The sequence below is a fragment of the Oreochromis niloticus genome, linkage group LG16 (assembly GCF_001858045.2).
Source record: "Oreochromis niloticus isolate F11D_XX linkage group LG16, O_niloticus_UMD_NMBU, whole genome shotgun sequence".
NCBI lineage: Eukaryota > Metazoa > Chordata > Actinopteri > Cichliformes > Cichlidae > Oreochromis > Oreochromis niloticus.
Window position 1 is genome coordinate 27,230,183 of NC_031987.2, and position 22,641 is coordinate 27,252,823.

General features: G+C 41.5%; 1 protein-coding gene across 3 annotated transcripts in view; it reads right to left on the reverse strand.

The window, feature by feature from the left end:
- Positions 1–18,782: 18,782 nt before the first annotated feature.
- Positions 18,783–22,641, reverse strand: part of LOC102081671 (rho GTPase-activating protein 20) — a 59,332-nt gene continuing 55,473 nt past the window's right edge. For all 3 annotated transcript variants that reach the window (XM_025903896.1, XM_005475313.4, XM_025903897.1), the window contains one exon: positions 18,783–22,103. In XM_025903896.1, coding sequence (XP_025759681.1) covers positions 20,449–22,103 — 1,655 coding nt within the window. In that variant the 3' untranslated portion in view covers positions 18,783–20,448. The remainder of the gene's footprint in view (positions 22,104–22,641) is intronic.

The window sequence follows — 22,641 nt, forward strand, 5'->3', positions numbered from 1 at the left end:
TTACTGTGTGCAAATTGCCTCAATGCATCAGCTGTATAAATGTTTGTCATCACCTCAGTATAATGGAAGTAAATGACTATTTTTTCTACACAATACTGAACCAAAAAGGGGCTATCCATCCGTCCATCCGTCCATCCATCCGTCCATCCATCCATCCATGTTCACCTATCAGGAAAAAAGCCCACAGTCACATTTCAGCAGACTTTTACATCAAGTGTTCCAGTGAGCTGTGTATTTTAAGGTTTTAGAAAATCAGCCAGTCACAGGGGGGCAATCACAGATCAGATCAACGAGACTAAAATGGTAGAAAAGGCAGTCCACATAGGACTTTTGCACAGTGTGCTGAGAACTTTCACCTGGGATAGATGTGGCTTTGTGAGAAATTAGCATTGTTGTAGTACATATGAGAGGTGGACATGCCTTTGTTTGTTGGGAGGGGCTTACAACAGAGATAGCAGAGGTGCCCTCACTTGTCTGTTTGCTTTTTATATTTTTGCACACTGCATGTTTGAAGGAGGAGAACAGTGCGCTCATGTTGTATTGCTATTGTCTTTTAAGCACACGCCTCAAGTAAGACTGATTTAAGAGAGCCTCTGCTGTATTTTACAGATGGCTGAAAACACTCATTGTTGTACCTCTCCCCTGACCTTCTTCATACATATTGACAATGTTTTGAATGAAAAACTCCTAATTTCGTTTCATCCACTCCATCAGACCTGTTGCCACTGAGTTTCAGTCCAGTTCTTGTGCAATTTAACACACCCAGCCTTTTCTCCCCTTTTCTCTTTCTTTACTATGGCTTTCAGACAGCCACTCATCCACTGAGACTGAGACTGATGAGGTAAATTATCCCTTCAGATCTATTGATATGTGTGTTCCCTAATATCTATTATTAGATGGATCAACTGAAGCACCAGATGCATTTCTCAGTTCTTGCATCAGGTCGTTACTGGATTGTTCCCTATTTCTTAAGGACATGACTTTCAGTCACTCTTAATCTACTGTAGATATTATTTCAGGTCTTCTTTTATCCTGCACATGTCCACTTTCCTCAAATTTTTTAAGGACACACATGAAAAGCATACTGAGACATGCCAGGTTTTTAGCTAATAGCACCTTGGGAATGATCTTGTTGTTGCAGAAATACTATTTTATGTCAAATTGTGTTATCTTTGGCATTTTTCATTTCAGCAAAAGAAATGGAAACACATGATGTGCTTTAGCAACTCACTGGTTCATGCTTTGAGTTAGGTATCTTTTTTCTGCTTGAGTCATTCATAGGTACTATGAGTAGATTAAAAACAAGTGAAAAAGCAACCAATGTCAAAAGAAACGTGTCAAAAAAGGGGGTGAAGGGTGACTCTTTTTGTGTGCTTTAGTGATAAACCTTCAGGTTTTTTTGTCCTGGGTGCATAATGTGCAGCTGTCATTGCTGTTAGCAACTGCAAATTGCATTCAGACTTTAAATTTACAAAACTTTCCAATTATATAATTAAATATAACTTTGTAACAAGATTCTTCTTTGGTCTCAAAATACATATTTGGAAAAGAATGTGCACAGCCAAACAGAGCGCAGGGTTAATGAGGTAGACCTACAGGACCTCTGCCTTTGAAATCTCTCTCTCAGACACACACACAGCATTCATAAATTAAGTAGACATTACATTATTTACATTAATTGTCTTAACCTTTTATCCCAGCCTTAGCCTGGAGCTAACCTCAAACAAAGTCTTCACACTAAATCCTTATTTTGAAAGGATTTACGTCCTTTCAAAATAAGTATTTCGAGGGATAAAGCTTAAGATAATCTGAACTGCGTCCCAGCAAACAGGTGAATGACAGCTGCTGAACTCTGTCTCCCCCGACAACTGCTGGGCTGTGAGCCAATAGAAAAGCAAAAACCAGAAAGTGGGTCAGCATGGTAGATTATACTCCCATCAGGGATGGATATGTGCCTGAATATTAGTTTTCCTTCTCTTATTGTTCAGTTTGTCATATAAACCAAATTGGACCAAAGCCTCTCAGAGCCACTTAATGATGATTATATTAATCAGATTGGAATGGTTTTTATTTTTTTGTAAATTGTAAAACAAATCCCTCTGAGGGATTTAACGAGCTGCTGAAAACTCAAAACTGTTCATCTTATTGTGGCATCTGCTAAAGATGTCCTGTAACTGTTGTTGAAATACAGTGTGAATGGATGCCTAATGTGGGAGAGCTGTAAGAAAGCAATAAATCAATTTACTGATATGGACTGACATTTTGATAAATAAAACTATTACCGTCACATTATATGATGTAAACGGTAGAAGTTTAGACAGTTCTGATAAGATAAGCGTGTTATTGCAATAAACTAAATTGTAGTCCTTTGTTTTGCCATTAAAAATACTGAAGAACTACAAAAACAAATCAAACATCAGTATTCCCTCTCCCCTCTGACACACTGGGGAGGAGAGTTTGATTTTTACCATTTTTTCAGTGTCAGTTTAAGTTTGTTTGTTTTTTAAAATTTGCTTTAGTTAACTTTTCTGTCTCCATTTGATTAGGTTAAATCATTCAGTTATGTGGATAGGTAACAAAGTTGTTTGGATAAGAGAGGGGATACTAATACAATAATAACATGTACTGCTTTTCATACTGATTAAAAGAGCAAAGGTTTGTAAATGGACTCCCCCCTTGTACGCCTTGCAGTGGTTTGGTCCACTGTTGATAATTTCCTGAGTCCTTCACTTCAAGAATGTGACCTTAAAACAAAAGATGTGTGGAATAGTTCTCTTTTATACTCACTATGATAAAACATAGTTACAGTTGTACTCTTGCTCCATCACTTTGGGGAGAATATAATGCTTCATTGTCCAAGACTCATCTTATAAAGAGTGTTTGAGGATGCAGGAGGTTTTGTCCACAGTTAAAACCATTATACAGATTTTCATGAAACCACTTTTGAAAAACATTTTGAGACCCTAAAGCTTAAAGCTTCCCTGTGTTTGTTTATTTTTGTCCTGTAATTGGTTGGTTTGCCTTAACTGTAAAATAAATACTTGTTTTCTACTGACACTAACTATCTGGTGGTTAATTGTTTTTGTGTGTGTGATGTGCCAGATAACATTTTTGCTGTTTGGGGGTTGCGACAAAGTGAATTAAACTGGTCCGGCCTGTATGTGGCCCACGATAGAAAATTAGACAGCCCTGCTTTACAGTGTTAAGCACATATTAAAAGAGCAGTTCCTACAACACCCAGGGTCTGGATTATTATTGAGCAACGACTTGAGATTGAGACCAATTTGCTCTTGACCAAGCGCAGAGAAAATCATTCTTTCAGCATATTGGCCACAAACAGCGGTGACGGTGATATTTGAACAGGCGCAGCAGCTTTTAGGTGTTGGGCAAATCCCATTGAAATGAATAAACCAGCATATTTGCATTCTATTCGCTGCAGGACTGACAAACATTTATGGTTACACAACCAACTTCCCCTTTGTGCTGACTACTGTTATGCAACCATGATGTCATCTATATTGGTTACTATAAATGCTGGTTATTATGACTGGGGTGGGGGTGTGTACTGTGCTTTCTTTTCAGTTATGAATGTAATGTGAGCCTGAACTGGACCCGTTTAATGTGTTACATAGCTTAGGCATTTACACTCTACCAGAAGCAACATTTAGGCAGCGACAGCATCCCTGATTTTTTCCTGATAGATTGCGAAAAACAGGCAGGAATATGACGAACTTTCCTGTATGTGATGCTCATGGGAGGAATAATGAAGAGTGAAGCGAAGTTCACAAGGGATACTCCTACTGGGTGCAGGGTAAAGGTCAAATTTAAACCTGGAGAGAAAGTGTTGGCTGGGGCTTTGGTCCTGATTAAAAAATGCGAGTCACTGTATAACACATCCTAGAATAAAAACAAACAAAAATCTCAGAATTAGTGCTGATTCGGAGTGACCCACTGCCTCAAGTAGATCCAAACCATGCCAGCAAAGTGTAGCACAAAGGAGTCACAGCATGCCCTGATATGGACAGTAAGGGTTTCAGTTTTTTCATTTGATTTTGTTCAGCTGTGTGTGCACATTCCTCTGTTACCTTTTATAAAATTGGAAATGTTGGAAGTTTGGATGCAGAGAAGGAGAAGAAACAGTGAAGTCATCATTTAGACATCAGGGTGAATCCGCACATAAGAGCTCAGATTAATTTGAACATTGAACTTATTTGAGAAATTCTCTGCTCGGCTTTTTTAGATTTGGAAATTACCAATTTTACAACCTGGAAAAATGTGATCCATATGGCGACATCCAAGCAGCATTCCCCCAGGTGCTGAACATAATTTGATCTGCTCATTCATCAGCCATCATTTTTTTGGTTTGAGTATTTCGAAAAGAGTTGGTGAGGTCTAACACAGACGTCGAGTGATGAGGTCTGAGTTCTGCCTAAAACTGAGGTCCAACCAGTCAGGTTCATCCACACAGAACTGGGAAAACTTTTATTTGAGGCTCTGGCTTTATACACAGGAGTGATGTCATGTTGAAACAAGACATTAACGTCTCCAAATTCAAGTTGGAATTACTTGTTGTGTAAAGAATGATGTCTTCTAGGCTCAAACTGGTCGCTTTTAGTTGCTTTGATTTTGTGCACAGAGACAGTTTCTGAATATTCGCCTTAAATATCCATCTTACTATCCCTACATATATGCTGTCTACCATTATAAATTATGTTTTTCAGCTCTACTAACTCTAACTTTTGTTCCCCTTTCTATACAGATGGGATGTAAGTACTTATCCTGGTTGTTTCTACAGTATTTTGCAGTACAAAGAGCCTCACCTTTATATCTGTAAACTCATTCTTTTAGTCAGAACTTGAACGGTTATGACTGTGGGTGATGTTAGGGGTTCTCAAACTCAATTACCTGTACAAAAATACTCTTTCAATAGAGCTGGAGACCTCCAAAAAGTTTTAAGAAGGTGTTTTATGTCACCTTAAAGCCAGCTCTGAGTCACTTCTTGGGAAATAGCCTGAAACACATTCATATTTTGGACATTTCACAGTCTGTGAAAAGTCCTGGGTGCAGTAAACAAGAAGGGTTATGTAAGGGGGTTGCAAGTTATGAATATAGTGGGCAGGTAAAGGAATATAAAACACATACACACTTCATCTGCATCTCACCTGACTGCCAAGTTCTCTATGGGGATGCTGGGTCCACACAAACGGCTATGCACACATATGTATACCTGACTGTATTTTTGGGGGTTGCTGTAGCTCAGAAGGTCTGATGCATCCATCATAGTGTGAATGTTGGTTAGAAAGCACTTAGGTGTAGAACAAAGGCACTTGTATGAATGTAGGTGAATGATGCATGTGACATGTGGTTTGAGTGCTCAGGTAGAGTAGAAAAGCTGTTTATAAGAGACGGGCTATTTACCAGTCAAAGCTTGTACGGGTCTATCGGTGTTTTACCTTGTTTGTTGTTTAACTTTAAAGTTTGCCTACACAGTCATCATATCATTGCAAATGCAAAGCCTTTGGTTTAATCTATCATCTTCTGTCTTATAGTTTGGCATTTATGAGCCTGTCTACAGGATACATCAGAAATGAGTCCATGTTGCTGATTGTGAAATTTCACAAAGATGAAAATGATGCAGGAAGATCGATGATCAACTTAAAAAAGTATTACTGCTATAAGGAAGTTTAGTATCATACCACTATTCAGGTCTTTCTAAGACAAAACTATGTACGCTGTGCTACTCGCACGATCGAGTGCTTTAGTGTTGAGCTGAATACCAAAATATAAAACTTTGATTAAGATCATGAAAAGACGCGATTGCATAAAATTGTTCAGCTCAGGTGTCGGTCAGCATGGTCGTGACTACTTATGTCAGTGTATAGGCCTGTCAGTGAAGGAAGGAGGTGACGATAAGATCATTTAGACCTACAGTCACGCAAAAGATTTCAGAAGCTTTGCACATTAAAAATATTCTGGTGAAACAAACTGTGCTGCTTAATCACCCAAGAGTTCCCAAAGAAACATGCAATTTGTGGCTTCTTGTGCCAATAATAATAAAAGTGCAAAAATTAAGACAAGTGGGAGCATTTAGAAAAGCTGCTGTTAATATCTGACTCCAACTAAAATGGTGCAATTTCCAGTAAGTTATGAACCTGATCTTCCCGCACGTGAAGAGTTTTTTTCTTTTTTTGGCAAAAAACAAAACAAAACACTGTATCTCTATACATTACCTCTATACCTGAATTGGTTGCTCCTCGTGGAGTAGCAATTATAAGAGAGGAAGATATAGATGAAGAAGAAAAAGAAGAGAAGATGAACAATATGAATGAAAAGAAATGCCCAAATGTATTCCTAAACGTTTTTTTTTGGAATAACCATTTAGGAATCACAGACATTTTGATACATACATAAGAAACTCAAAAGTAACTGGACTGATGCCATGAGATAAAGCATTTCCTTGTTATGTCATAAAAATGATGCAGACATCTGAAGTAGATTCAAGGTATTGAATTTATATAAAAATCCTTTTAATTAAAGTTGAATTAATGCTGAAAGACTGCACAGTAGATTGTTTAAAATCTACTGTGGTGGTCTCCAGAGGCAAACCTCTAAACAATGTGCCCAACAAATCATTGACCCAACTGTAAGGCATTTGTTAACTCATGCAGCAGCTTGAGTCTGCTACAGGAAGGCCAAAAGAGACAGAGGGTCAAAAAAGCAAGATGATTGATACCTGAGGTGAATCCATAAAAACACACTTTATACCTTCAACATAAGTGGCACTGATCAGCCAGCAAACGTCAGTCACGTGTGTGTCAGTCATCAGAGAGGAACATGGGGTGTAGGTGTAGAAGAGGGGAGGACAATGCGCTTTTAAGACCTTGATGTTTGGCAGGAGATATCAGTGGTTCTTGATGTGCTCAGTTTTACTCATAGGTCATCACAGCCCCCTCACCTCACTTGCCCTTTTTCTCCCTCTCTCATGTTACCACCCATGTTTCAGCGTTCGCTGCCAGCCAAAACAAAGAGTGTATTTGAAGGATCATTTAAAAGTTAAAAATAGAAACTCCAAAACAAAGCCGGCGAGCACCAAATCGCGTATGAATTTATTACTAAAAGGAGAAATCAGCTGTCCTCTGTAAAAGTTTTGTGATGCCACTTTTGGTTGTTAGGCTTCCCATTAGCTGTGCTGGTGTTCTGAAATAGTTAAGAGTCATAATAGCTGCTGACAATGACAGTGACTTAACCTTAAATGTGGTTTTCTGGCTTTATAATGTTGTTTTATTTTTAACGATTTCTTTATTTCACATTTGTTTTGACTGAGGTTGAAAAACTAAATAAATGGTTTCTCCTTAAGGTGTGCTTGAACATGCAAAAAAATGAATAAATAAATAATAATGTCATGCTAATTTTTCATTTCAAAAGTTTTCCTTCACTAACCATACCCTGCTTCAGCGCATGTACAATGAAAGCTTCAGGTTTCCACACAGGGGCAGACAAAAACAATAATTAAGGCTGGGAATTTTGAGTCCATACCAGGCCACCCTGTTCATGCAAACCACCAGACCGCTATTTTTCTTAGGCTAACCCTACGTGTTGATGTAACTGGTGCCAGGCTGGCTTACAGGTTTGACCACTATGTTCTGCTGGGAGCAAAGTTATCCAGACGGCAAAATACCGGAATTTGGGACTGACCAAGTAGTTTATCTGAATACTGAGTTTTTAATGTGTGCTAAGGCTCTGGGTGCTCTCTCAAAAACTCACTTAGGAATCCCCCAGGCACACCACATGAAGGCTATAGGTTACAGTGTATACTGTAGTACTTTTTAATAACTTTGCTCATTTTAAAACCTGCATGTAGAAAGAGGGCTATTCTCAAGCTTTCCCCCTCTCTCCTGATAAATATCAGTCATCAGTTATCTATAGAGAGAGGGGACTTGGATATCTAAGCACTATCTAAGCACTTAGATAACTGCTCTATGTTATAGATTAGGGTCATGCTCTGTACTCCATATGGACTACAACTACAGCTAACTATATGTGAAGAAGAACATTAGGATTTCTGTGGTAGGCTACTTGTGTGATGTACAGTAAGATCCCCTTACAGAGCGGTTCCCAAAGAATATTCTGGGGTTTCCCCTCCAACAGCAGTTTAAAAAAAGCCCTTCAAAGCATTTTTTATTGATTTCATGGGGGAACACGGATGGGAGCGTTGGTGTGGATAACAAAGAGGCAGATGAAAGTTGGGCTTAATCTGTTTCTTTTAATGCCAGCAAAGGTCAGACTCATGTGCCTTCCCACCCACCTCCCCTGGCACCCACATAAAGGGTACAGAAATACACAAATGCATACCCCAGCATGTGGAAAACAGCACAGGAGTTGTACTGAGGTTTCTGCATATCACAGACAAATAACAGATTTACTATTTGTTGTTTGTGGATATGAATAAAGTGTTAGTTATCAATAAGTGGACATGTGTGCTTCCTTGAGAATAATAGAAGAGACGGGGAGGATGAGGATGACTTGTTTAAATGGAGCTGTAAACAGGACAGCAATAGAGATGTAACTCTTTGTAGATGAAAGGGAAAATGATGCAGGGTCATTTTTAGCCATTTAATGATGGAGCCTTTCATCCAAGGTGCCTCACAACAATGAGGGGGTGGCATGTCAAGAATCAAATATCACAGATGTTTTAGCTCTTTATTTCACATTTGGGCTTGACTACGGGTGTATATAAAACACACACAGCCAAGGGGGGACTTGGAGGTCACAATTTTGCTTTTTGTTTGTTTGGTTGTTGGTTGGTTGGTTTGTTTGTTTTAAATGGAAGTGACATGCAAGGTAGTGCTGACTCAGCATACAGTAGCAAATTGTCAATCCGGTCTTTAAGTGATGACGTGACGAATCCTGCTTCCGGGCCCAAACTACCCTGCATTTAATAAGGCTTTTGTGTTTTTAACATGTTTTAGTGCTTTGTATCTGGTTCTATTTAATCTCAAAAAGCCCCTAAAAACAAGTCGGCGTCTCGGTTTTTATTACCGCTAATCATTTTATAGCTCAGTTTTTAAAACCTTATGATGTAACTATAGCGCAGCCCATGCAGCAGTATATTAATGACTAACCTCGTATTGTGGATGGAATATCTCAGTTGTTCTCCTGGCTGAAGTATGATCCGTTTACAGCCTGCCACCCTGCCATGCGACTGCATTTGTCCCTGTACATCGGGAACTCTCACGTTAAATAAATTAGTGTTCATCCTCCAGCTTCACTGTTTATATTATGCTAACATAGCTGTGTCGCTAGCGATCACGTAGCACATTGTTATATACCAGCTAGCCAAACTTCAGTAACCCTACAAACGTCACTGCTGTTTACTTTCATGTCTTCGTTTATGTTCGAAGTGGTAGCAGAGCTGTACGTGTTAATTTGTTTCAGAAATCCCTCAGTCAGAACATGGTATATTATATTTAGATGGAAACTAGCGAGCTAACTCCCTGCTAACTTCTAACTCGGCCCCTTTTCTCCACATAATCGAAGATGTGGGCCAAGGTGTTCCTGAACTGGTCGGCAGTATTTTGGATTCTCCTGATGCTCGTCTACCATCCTACGGCTGGACTGCTCCGCTATTCAGCCGCTAAGCTCCTCCGCCTTCGCGGACAGCTGTCGCTCCCGTCGCCGGCGGAGCTCCACTACCATCCGGACATCACTTTCCAGCCTCGCCGGAGATACATCCATCGCGGGTCCTGCAGAATTTTCCATAACTCCAATGGAACTAAATCGTTTTGGTCTGCTACTCGCCGCCATCGCAGGAACCCTGATGGGGCTGTCAATCATCGATCTCTAGCCCACCTGCCCAGGGCGCCCACCGCGATTAGCAAAAAAGAAAATACTCCACTCAACTTCGGTCTTCTAAATACTCGTTCATTGACAAATAAGGGACCTCTCATCCAAGACCTCCTATCTGACTGTAAGTTTGACTTTTTCTGCTTAACTGAAACCTGGCAACAACCTGATGACTTTTCTCAGCTAAATGAATCTACTCCTCCGGGGTTTGTTTACTTTTCTAAACCCCGCTGCTCAGGTCGTGGGGGTGGTCTCGCGATCTTCCTTCGCCAGCACTTGAAAGTCCTGCCAGTTAATGTTGGTACCTTTAGTTCTCTAGAGGTCCTTGCATGTGAACTGACTGGACCCATTCCCACCATCATAGCTACTGTATTCCGCCCCCCCAAACCTAACCCTGTCTTCCTCAATGACTTTGCTAATCTACTAACCCATCTTTCATCTCTCCCCAAATGTGATCTTGGTGGGAGATTTCAATATTCACATGGACAATAATGACCTTCTGCTCAGCAGAGACTTTTTTCCTGTTTGGAAGGCTCTGAATTTAAACAATTTATTGACTTCCCCACTCACTCTAAAGGACACACCCTGGACTTGGTCTGCTGTTCTGGTCTTACTCCCTCGAATCTTTCTGCTACTGAAATCCCCATAACTGACCACTTCCTCCTTTCATTTAACCTCACTCTCTGCTGCTCTTCTACCAAGCCAACCCGTCTCATCTCGTTCCGCAACATCAAGAACATTGATATGGACATTCTCACTACCAGTTTGGACAATGTTCAGATTCCGGACTTCTATTCCACTCCTGATGATTTGTTGTTATATTATAATAATTGTCTACGCACTGTCCTTGATTCTCTGGCTCCTGTAAAAACCCACACTGCTCCCTGGTTTACCTCTGACCTCCGAGCTTTGAAGGCCAAAGCTCGGCAGCTAGAGCGTAAATATAAGAAATCTGGTTTAACTGTTGATTCTGAAATCTATAAATACCATTTACTTCAGTATAAAGACTCCATCAGCAAGGTCAAACAAAGCTTCTACTCTGGTATTATCGACTCTTATGAGGGTAATGCAAGGACTCTGTTTTCAGTTTTTAACAAACTAATTCAACCCCCCCAACGCTTTACCACCACACTTCTATTCCTCTGAAACCTGCAACTCCTTGATGATGATTTGAGCCGTTTTCCACTTTTCATCTTCCTGATTTATCTGATATTTCCGAGTTCATATGTAAATCAAAGCCTGCCACATGTCATCTTGACCCCATGCCCACGGGGCTTGTAAAATCCTGCCTCTCTTCTTTACTCCCACTCATCTCTGCTATCATTCACTCTTCTCTCACCACCGGTATCGTTCCCTCCTTATTCAAGACTGCTCTAGTCACTCCTATACTGAACAAACCTTCTTTAGATCCCGACAACTTTAACAACCTCCGTCCGATTTCCAATCTACCCTTCATTTCTAAAATACTTGAAAAAGTGGTTGCAGCTCAACTTCATTTACACCTGGTTAATAATAACATCTACGAGAGATTTCAATCTGGTTTTCGCTCATGTCACAGTACAGAAACTGCTTTACTTAAAGTCACTAACGATCTTCTAATCGGAGCTGACTCTGGTCTTCTCACCATTCTCGTCCTTTTAGATCTGAGCTCAGCCTTCGACACCATTTCTCACTCTGTACTTCTAAGCAGACTTTCCTCTCTCGGCATCTCTGACACACCCCTCGCCTGGTTTCAATCATATCTCCTCGACCGTTCCCAGTTTATTCAACTAAGATCATTCCACTCTCGTCTATTCCCAGTCACCTCTGGTGTACCCCAAGGCTCAGTCTTAGGCCCTCTTCTCTTCATAATATACATCCTCCCTCTAGGTACCATTTTCCGCAAATTTGATCTCCAGTTTCACTGTTTTGCTGATGACACCCAGTTATACCTCTCTTGCAGACCTGACTCCTCCCTCCCACCTTCCTCCCTTTCAGAATGTCTATCCGAGCTAAAATCCTGGTTTACCTCTAATTTTTTAAAGCTCAATGAGGATAAAACTGAGATCCTCCTTATTGGCACCAAATCCAACCTTTTAAAGGCGAACCATTTCTCACTCACGATCGATAACTCCACAGTTTTCCCTTCTCCTCAGGTTAAGAGCCTTGGTGTCATCCTAGACAGTTCACTTTCCTACAAATCTCACATCAGTAATCTTACCCGTTCTGCCTACTTCCATCTACGCAATATTAACAGATTACTTCCTTCTCTTTCCACCCAGTCTACGTCCATTCTTGTTCACAGTCTTGTTACCTCCCATATTGACTACTGCAATTCTCTTCTGCATGGTCTCCCCCAAAAATCCCTCCATAAGCTTCAACTGGTTCAGAACTCTGCTGCTCGCATTATCACCAGAACCCCCATCTACCAGCACATCACCCCTGTTCTTCAGGAACTTCACTGGCTCCCTGTGAAATTCCGGATAATATTCAAACTTCTTCTGCTCACCTTCAAGGCCATTCATAACCTCGCTCCTCCTTACCTTTCTGACCTGTTAACCACTACCTGTTCTGCCCGCTCACTTCGATCTTCCTCTTCTATCCAGCTTGCTGTGCCTTCCTTCCGCCTCACCACCATGGGAAGCAGAGCTTTCAACTGCTCTGCTCCCAGGCTGTGGAACTGCCTACCCCCAGAAATAAGAAACATTGGTTCTCTCCCCCAGTTTAAATCCCAACTCAAAACTCATCTGTTCAAATCTGCATATTCACTGTGAACCCACTGTTTGTTAATTTTACCTTGTGCTTTTGTTTTATTGTTCTTATTTTGCCATTGTTTTACAATGTGTCTTAACTATTGTAAAGTGTCCTTGGGTGACTTGAAAGGCACTCCTAAATAAAATTTATTATTATTATTGTTATTATTAACTCCATTAAATGTAATAAATTCCGTTTTCATGGATGCCTGGATGTTAAACTTAATTGTTACACCTGGTAGAGCAGCCACACTTATCATTTTATTACAAATGAAAGAATTTAGACACTTTTTAACTCTCAGTGATCCCGTAGTGATCGTGTGACTTAGGGACCTGCAGCAGAGTTTGGGCCCAGACATGGCTAATATGTCAGATTTAAAGACCGGATTGCAAATAAAACCCCCAAATCCAACATAATACCCATGATTTATATTATTATTACTCTGGATAGGACCATTATTTACAAACTGTATCAAACTGTATGAAACTAGGGATTGAGCGCATAAACACATCACGAAATTGTTTACTCAGATCACACTTTTAATAAGCAGTAGGATAATTTCTACTCCTTCTGCCGGAGTTTTATTCCTGTTAAAAGGGAGTTTTTTTTCATCCCACTGTTGCCAAACTGCTTGCTCAAAGGAGGTTGTCTAATTGTTGAGGTTTCTCTGTATTATTGTATGGTCTTTACCTTGCGATATAAAGGACCTTGAGGTGACTCTTGTTGCGATTTGGTGCAATATAAATAAAGTTGAACTGAAGTGAATTGAACATTATTATCACAAGCTCACCAAGTCCAGTATCTTTTGGACTTTTGCAATGCATCCCATTTAGAATGGAAGAAGCAATTCTTTGATCCCCTGCTGAAGTTGTAATGAACAGTTTTTTTCTTAAGGTACTTTCATTGTTTTGGGAGACAGAGTATTTGATCTCCAAGCAAAACATGACTTAGTACTTGGTTGAGAAACCTTTGTTGGCAAGCACAGCAGTAAGACATTTGTTGTAGTTGTTCACCAGGTTTGCACACATCTCAGGAAGGATTTTGACCCACTCCTCTTTACTGAAACTATTTAAATCTTTTAGGTTTCTTGGGTGCCACTTGGCAACTCGAAGCTTCAGCTCCTTCCAAAGATTTTCTATAACACTGAGGTCTGGAGACTGACTAGACCATTCCATGACCTTAATGTGATTCTTCTTTAGCCACTCCGCTGTAGTCTTGACTGTATGTATTTGACCCTCAATGCAGTAAAGTCGTCCTGTACCCTTATTCAATTCAATTCAGTTTTATTTATATAGCGCTAAATCACAACAACAGTCGCCTCAAGGCGCTTTATATTTTAAGGTAGACTCTACAATAATACATACAGAGAAAAAACCCAACAATCATATGACCCCCTATGAGCAAGCACTTTGGCGACAGTGGGAAGGAAAAACTCCCTTTTAACAGGAAGAAACCTCTGGCAGAACCAGGCTCAGGGAGGGGCGGGGCCATCTGCTGCGACCGGTTGGGGTGAGAGAAGGAAGACAGGATGAAGACATGCTGTGGAAGAATTTCCAAATAATCACACCAACACTTGTCACCTTTGTATCAAGCTTCTTGTCACTGGTAAAAGGAAAGCCACCTTCTTGCCACTGAAAACTCCAACTTTAACCCTATCATAGTTAACCCTTAAGTCTTCCCTCTTGCTTTACGCCTTTTGGACGCTAAGTATATTTTTTATACACAGTTTAAGTCAAATCTGACACAATCAAGCTCATTAGCTAGCTGAGCACACAGCAACATGCAGAAAATGGCTAATGGCTAATGTCATTAACACTGACTGTATGAAATATTAAACCGTAGTTTGAGAAACAGCTTCGCGTACAGTATTTGAATGGGAATACACATTAATATGCTCAAATGCCTTCGCATATCCAGTCTTTTCCCTCACTGACTTCTTACCAGGTGTCTTTACCAGGCTCTCTTGACCACATTTTTTCAGCCCTCCGTATCCGACCCCATAAATCTTCTCTCCTATTATGTAACTAAGCTTTGTCGGAGGTCTTACATTCTTCTAAGCTACTCCTATAATTTGCTGTATTTATATGTACAACTGTCAAACAAAAATGTTTTCCTGTGCTTGTGTACATCTACCTAGCCCCATAAACCATCACACAGTCTTATTTTATGATTTTCAGCTTGGGAGAAACAATGCCATAACGTGCTTGGTTCTTTACAGCAGCTTCTGTAAAACATTGTGAAGGTTTCTACAGATGTATTGCTGTGTTAGTGCAGTTGTGTTGTGATCCTGTATTTTGCCTTTAGAAAATTAATCAACATCACATGCAGGGTCCAGCGGGGCTTAGCGAAGGGGAGTTTACTCACGCCTGCTTTCCACTGCAGCGTTACTGCTTCACCAAAACAGGAGAATGTGTGTCAGAAAAACAATATGTGGGAATAACACCAGGGTTACTGCCCAGGGAGTTGCATGCTTTTCAGAGTGGGTCAACAGTATAGCAAAGGGAGGGAAAGCATACTGATTGCTGATTTGTCTGAAATTCATGACTAGGATCAAGCGTGACCTCACTGTGCATCGAGTTCGGCTTTGGCTGAGGAATCTCATGGAGAAGCCAAGCGGCTGTTAAACAACCTTTATCATCCTTCTGAAAATAAAAGCAAATCTTTCTGTTGCTACGGGAGCAATTTAAGGTCTGAGAGCGCGAACTGCACCTGTAAAACCAGCAAGAGACCTAAAATAGAGTATGAACCTCAAGAAAACCTGCATTCTTGCCCTTAAAAGTTTGTAGACCGATCCATTATAGAGAACAACAGCATTGCATAAAAATACGAAGCAGCAGCAGGAAAACAAAAGGACAAAAGAAATTTCAAATACTACTCGATCAGTTTGAATTATAAACACAGAAAATTGCAGTCAGATTTTGATCCGTGCAATAAAAGCTGGAAGCATCTGGTTGGTAACGGCTTCATTTTCAGCACGACAATGATCCCAGACACAACGCCAGTGCAGTAAAAGCATACCTGGATAGAAAAACACACAATGACTTCCACAGAGCCTGGACCTCAACATTACTGAAGCAGTGTGGGATCATCTTGATCAAACAGAACAAAAGGCAGCCAACATCCAAAAAAAGAAGCTCTAAATGTCCTTTCAATGTGTGTTTGCACATATTTCAATAAATGCAATAAATGCACCCATCTCTAATTTTTCTATTGACATATAAAGACAATGAGGGGTCGCTCAAGACTTTTGCACAGCATCAAACAAATTGATTTATTATAGTTTTAGAAGATTTTGCTGCTCTGAACATGTTCCTCTATTTGTCTCTGTTACCCCCACAACAGAAGTATGCAAAAATCAGGGGGACAGCAGGTGTTAGGGTGTTGGTTGTCAAATATGGCTGAAAGACATCAGCCACTCATGAGTTCTTTAAGAACTCATAGTAAGAAAACCCGTTTTTGCCCGTGGTTCCTCTAACACTGAGATGAACCTCTCTGTTTGTCCGACAAAGCTGTGTTTGGACTAATTCTCCCAACCTGCTGTGCAACCTGTCTCCCTAGCAACATCAGGCCAGTGAAGCCACATCAGCTTGTGCCTGTATATCTCCACATCATGCATTAGTGGAAAACATGAGGCCCATAAGTGTACAGATGTAAAAGGTTTTGATGATTCTGTCTATATTTCTGTTGGTGTTGACGTCTTAGAAAGTTTTCTTGTAAATATATGAGTCAACCGTGGCTGCCGGTGTTGAAGGTTTTCACAAAAACTCATAAACAAGGGTTAGAGAAACCATCACAAAGCCCCACTTAATTCTTCCTCTGCCGCTGTGTAGGGATCATACTGGGGATTTGTGTAAGAATCCCACCATGATTTGTGAGCCTTGATTATATAATGACGTAGCTTGTTCACAAAAAAACTTCATTTCAAGTTATCAAACAGATTCAGTCCAAAGAGAAGAAAAACTCATGGAGTGATAAAGGAAAAGATCAAAACTTGGAAAACATGCAAGAGAAAACCCAATTAAGGAATGGAAACGTGGCCACTTGTTCCCTTTATCTTTGGTTTTAAGATGCTCATAATGAGTTTGGACTCTTATGAAAACTTCCAGCAAGTCAAAAGACGTCGACCTTGAGCGTGCAGCGTTCTTTAGTTCCTCAGTCAGATTCACCCCTCGCAAAGTCGCTCAGCTCCAGCCTTCACAAAGGGACTTCACAAACCAGTAGGTGACGTCACGGTTGCTGTGATGGCCGTATCCACAACCGCACACTCAAAACAAGTTTGGTGATATTCATCCACTCTCCGCGCTCACATTAATCAGACGTGCAGGTCTAAAGTTTCTCCCTCTCCCGCACCGTTGCCAGATTTAATTTCCTTTTTGCTGCAGTCATGAGTGTTTCACAGCACACACGCAGCTTGTTTGGTAATTTGTTTCAACACATTTCATGACACAACACTTTATTCTAAATGATGAGGAGTGCATTTGGTTTACACTGTTTTTTCACTGATTCGTTAAACCTTCTTTAGCACGGGATACATCGCACCATACTTTATGAAGGAAAAGAAGACACTGCCACCCCATAATTCATAGTGATTCACCTTCTGAAGATCGGTAAATATGCCCCAGCAAAACTTTTGTCACCAAAACTGATAAAGTGGTGGAGATCGTGGAAATGCTGATCAAACATGTGTCGTGCCACAGCATACTGATAAGCTTTGATTTTTGAAAACAGCCTGTGAACATTACACTGCCTTAATACGATCTGTTTCTTGTCAAGGTGTTGTCATGCATGAAGAATCACGAATCAGTTTAGACTCTGGGTCAGCTGGAATAAGTGTTGGCTTTAGGGAATTGTACCTTTTTAAACTAAATGTTAAACATGATATGAGGTACATTTTTTGGACTATTCAACCATACTCATTAGGCCAGTTTGTTTTCTTATGTTCTTGCTTTGTTAAGCTGTACTTTCGAGTAGCGCTCTGATTAGCTGACCTCCTTTACAAGCTGACTTATTAAAATATGGATAGAAGTGTTATTTTTTAGCTTTAAATGTAGCTGTGATGAGCTCTTTATAGACCTGTATTTTTTAAACATCACTTTTGTCATATTTTGGGATTTATTAATCAGATTTGAGTTCCACTAGGTCTCAGGACAGAGACGTATTTTACATACAGTCTACAGTTTATATTTGGATATTTACACTTGCACTTTTTTTTATGTTCGCCTATTTTCTAGTAAGATTAGTAATAACTACCAAGCTGGATTTCAGGAAATTTGAAGACATTTTAAATTCTGGTGCAGTTCTGGATTGCTTACACTCACTTGCCACTTTATTAGGCACACCTCTTCTACTGTGTACCTAATAAATTACCTAATGAGCCAATCACATAGAAGCAACACACGGGCATGGTAAATGGGCTGATTCACCCATTCATATAGATCCCTGCTAGCACGTTTTTCTATACTTTTTCTAAGAGCTTTCTCTCTAACACTTGATGCATCAGAGTGCAACTTGGGGTTCAGTATTTTGCACAAGAAGTCTTGCATGCAGTGTGCAGCAGCCAGTGAAACCGTTAACCTTCAAACCGATCTGCTGTACCTCCTGATCTACAGTCAGCCCAGAGATGTGTGCAGCAATAACAGAAGATTGGAAAAAATGTTGCCTGGTCTGATGAGTCTTGATTTCTGTTGCAACATTAGGATGATAGTGTCAGAAACTGGCAGGAATAGCATGAAAGCATGGATCCATCCTGCCTATCAACGGTTCAGGCTGGTGATTGGTTCAGGCTCAGATTATCTCAAACTAGTTTACCCGGAGTTCACTGCACTTAAATGCCTCCACTGTCACCAGATCAGGAGATTTGCATCATGGCGGTGCAGCAGACAAATCTTCAGTAATTGTGTAATGTACCAAAATCTCTGGGGAATGTTTCCAAGAAGCTTGTTAAAGCTACACAAAGAATTAAGGACGTTGTGAAGGCAAAAGGTGATCCAACCCATTACAGCAAGGTGTACCTTACAGCAAACTGGCCTCGGTTTCCGAGCAGAGCCATCAAAGGGTGGAGTGTGTCCACACGCTGTTCATTTGTTTGCGATAAATGTTAATGATGATCCTAATCCTGTATCCCACCCTGGTGATATTTTCCAGGAGCCACAAAACTGTCACGCGAAACCACCCCTGTGAACAAATTTCACATTTGACTGGCAAAGTAGTTTCACAAGAGCAACATTTATTGAACTCAATTATATTTTGGTTCTTGTGAATTCCTGCTGGAATTCAGATGTACACAATATACAAAGGGTGCGTTTGGTAGCAAATATTCTTTCTATAAAGACAGCAGCAGCAGAATTGGCATGTACAAAAATACACATTTGATTTCCTCACACCACACACGAAACAACAAGATAATATATTTATATAGAGATTTATACATATATATATATCTGTATCATAAATATGGAGAACTATACAGGCTGAACACAGTTCTGTAAAGGAGATAATAATATTAATAATAATAATAATACAGGACAAAGTACTCTATGAGATCATTTAAAATGGCAGCATGTGACAATGGCCTTACTTCTGTGTGTGTGGTCCTGTGAAGAAGCTATGTAAGAGATAACACTGTTTATTACTGGTGCAAACTAACAATAGCTAACATTATCTGTGGGTATGTATTTACAGACTTTTCATTATGGTAATAGACAGTGGAATAAGGCCATTTACTGTTAAGTGTCACTATGGAGTCAACACTGCAGCGCAGGAACAAAAAGATCATACATGTATGGACAAAACACACAAACTGGTACATCCAACTCAACATGCACTTGCTCAACAACGTGTCTCCTTGCGATACCCAAAGGGCTTCCTCATGAGGATAATTAAGTGCTTTGAAAGCAAAACTAAAAGCGATTTCTCTTTCAGCGGCACTGATTTTCTTTTGGCTCAGGACACGCTGACAATCAGCAATGCTTTCTTTTACACACACACACACACACACACACACACACACACACACACACACACACACACTTACGGGCAGATATTCTCTCCTTCCAGGTCAGAGATATTAACCAGACTTACTGAGGACAACGCTGTGCTGTGTGTCTGCAAGATGCTTATACGAACACAAAAACTGCCCCCACTGACTCAGACAAACACTTCAGTCACTGGAAAAGAATTAGTTCACTTCATGGTTGCGATCGGTCACGAGCGGTACGAATGTTGCTCAAGTGTTTAATGTTACTGTTTAAAAATGCGACTGTGAAAATGTGTCACGGCCTTCGTTTCCCATCAGCTGTAATGGATTTTCTGCTTCTTTCTAAACATTTTGCAAGCTTCCCGAACACGAAAAAAAAGGATTTCTTTGTCGTTTCTTTTTCTTACTGCTGACAAGCTCTCCAGACTTTCATCACGTGCTGAAAAAGAAACAATACATCTGGAAGGTGCACAAGGACGTGGTGAGAGAAACATTTTTTTCAGAGAAACCAGATTTTTGGTGTTCGAGCCGCTACACTGACCCAGTTCGACTATAGCTTTGTGGACTGTTCAACAGTTTGAGGACCCAAGCTGCAGTGCTACGAGGCAATGCCACTGTCAGCTAAATGTTGATACTTTGAATTGTTGAATTCTAATTATAAACTCCAAACTCTGTAGTTTTCTGTTTGCTGGTTAAACCCACAAAGATGTGGACCACTGAAGCTGCATCTGTACCGCATAAAAATCTTAAACCGCTGATGTACCATTACAGTAGTCAGCAACAGGTTAAAGGTCTATATGAAAAAAAAATTACAATAAAAAGACAGCTGTGTACAAGTTACAATATCACATGAAAGTCAATCTCCCCTGTACAGTTTGTCTGTACAAAGTTCCTTTTTACACATACGATTCTTCTGCAAAGAAAAGCTGCTCAAAGTCCTCCAGCCGCGGGTCACTGCACCGCCTGTTCTGCCACTCCTTCTTACCCTGCACAATTGCTAGTGCGACCTCATGACTCCTCTGCAGGCAGGCGTCCACATCCTCTTGACCTTGTGAGGAAAAGTAGTCCCTTACAGCCCTGGTGGCAGAGGGCGACAAGCAGAGGCGTGGCTTGGCGTGGTTATCAGACGCTCTGCCGTCTTGGGGCCGGGCTTTAGAAGCAGGAAGTCTGTCTAAGGTAAGGCTGGGGCCGCGGTTAGAGTTCACATTGACCTTAGCAGGCTCAGATGCTCGGCGAGGAAGGGTCTTCCTCCCTCTGTGGATGTCCATGGCAGGAGTTAGAGAGTGGGACTTTTGTCTCTGGAGCACCAGAGTGGTGGCACTCTGTCCAAAGAAAACACCTTTTGGCGGCTGCACGCAGCCACCTTCAGCCAGCCTCTGTGTGACCTCAGCTCCTGGGTTTGGTTTGAGTTTGTTAGGTGAGGTCTGGTCATGGAGCTGTCTCAGATCTTTGACTGTCAGAGGCTTCTCTGTCCCGCTGTAAAAAGGAGAGCGGCTGCGCTGCAGCTGCAGCAGAGCCTGCTGGTAAGATGGAGGGCTGCTTGATCTATGTCTGCAGTTTTGATTTGTCACCATGGCCTCCTGGGCACTGACAGAGAAGCAGTTAGAGGTTGAGAAGGATTTCCCCACGGGCAGGTCCTCCTCTGTGTGTCCACTATCGGGCTGCCTTAGCGTCAGGCACCGGTCTTTTTTAAGCCACGTGTTAGGGTGGAGGCCATGAGAGTGAGAAGCACTTTGGCCGGGTCGAGGGGGTTGGGTGGCTTGTGGCCAATGAGCCAGCGCTTCTCTCTGAGGGGGAGAGCTCCTTGAGGACTGCTGTGGGCGTCCAGGAAAAAGAGGGGAGAGTGGAAGGGGTTCACTTAACGGAAGTGGCACATTTGTGGCGTAGTCAGTGGAGTACTGTGAGAAGGCGGAGTCTAAGGAGCTGAGGGAGGAGCCGGTTGGTGAGGTTGCCGGTGAAGACAGACTGGAACAACTGGCATCCAGTCGCAGTGGCGGTGGAGGGGCATGCTTCGTCTTCCTCCGCCCGCTGTTCTGGATTTTGACACCTCTCTTCTCACACCCATCCTCTCCCTCCTCTTTCAGCTGCAGCCCGTTCAGCCCCTGTTCAAGAAAAACCTCATCCACATCCGCTTCCCCCTCCATGGCAGCATCATAGCTCGCCTTCCTCACTGACGGGTGGCAGTTATCAGCATGAGCCAGCACCATGCTTGAAGTCGGCATGCTAGCCAGGGCTAAGGCCGGTTCTGAGCTCCTCCTCAGTCTCCTAGGACCCTGCGACGAGCCGTTGGCGTGGCGTACGCGAGGCTGTCGAACCACGGGACTGAACCTACTGGGTCTGGCCAGAGGCGGGAGCTGCAGCAGAAGGTTAGAATCGGGGTCAGGTTCAGGGTCGCCATCACTGAGCGTGATGACAGAGTCACGGCTGCAGCTGTCCGGCTTGTCTTTGTCGCGAAGTGGAAGCTGTTCCTGGAAGGGAGACTCGGGATCATCGTTCAGCTCGTTCTCCAGACTGTCGTAAGACGAGTCATTCATCTGGAAGGACGACACATCTGGGAAGGAAAAAGAGAAAACACGGTTCACTTTGGAATTAGCAACAGTGCCATTTTTCACTTTAAAGAGTCCATTTAACTGATTGGTTGCCATTGCTAGAGGACAAAAAAAAGACTCAAAGTGAGAGCATTTCCTGAGCTGAATGAACAAAGTCACAGTTCACTGGTGCACATGAGGAGAACAGAGGACAAAGCATATCTCTGCTATGCGCTCTTTGACCCCTGGTGGTTACTTACAGCATGAGGAAGAGCTAACAGCATGAATGAGGATATTCAGTGCTATCTTAATCATGTGATCCTGGCAATCATTGAAATTACTGCAGGTCAATTTGTTGACCCCAGTCAACATGACTTAAAGCTCCTGGGCAATTCAGTTGCGACCACACAGAGCAAGCTAGTCAGTCCCAAAGCACCTTGATGCAACACAGTGAGGCTTTATCAGTAGTCTGTCAGATAATAAATAAAGGATCCTCTATCCCCCACACACAAAACACACACACTTGACCTTTAGAACAAATTTGACACAAGAACATGGTCT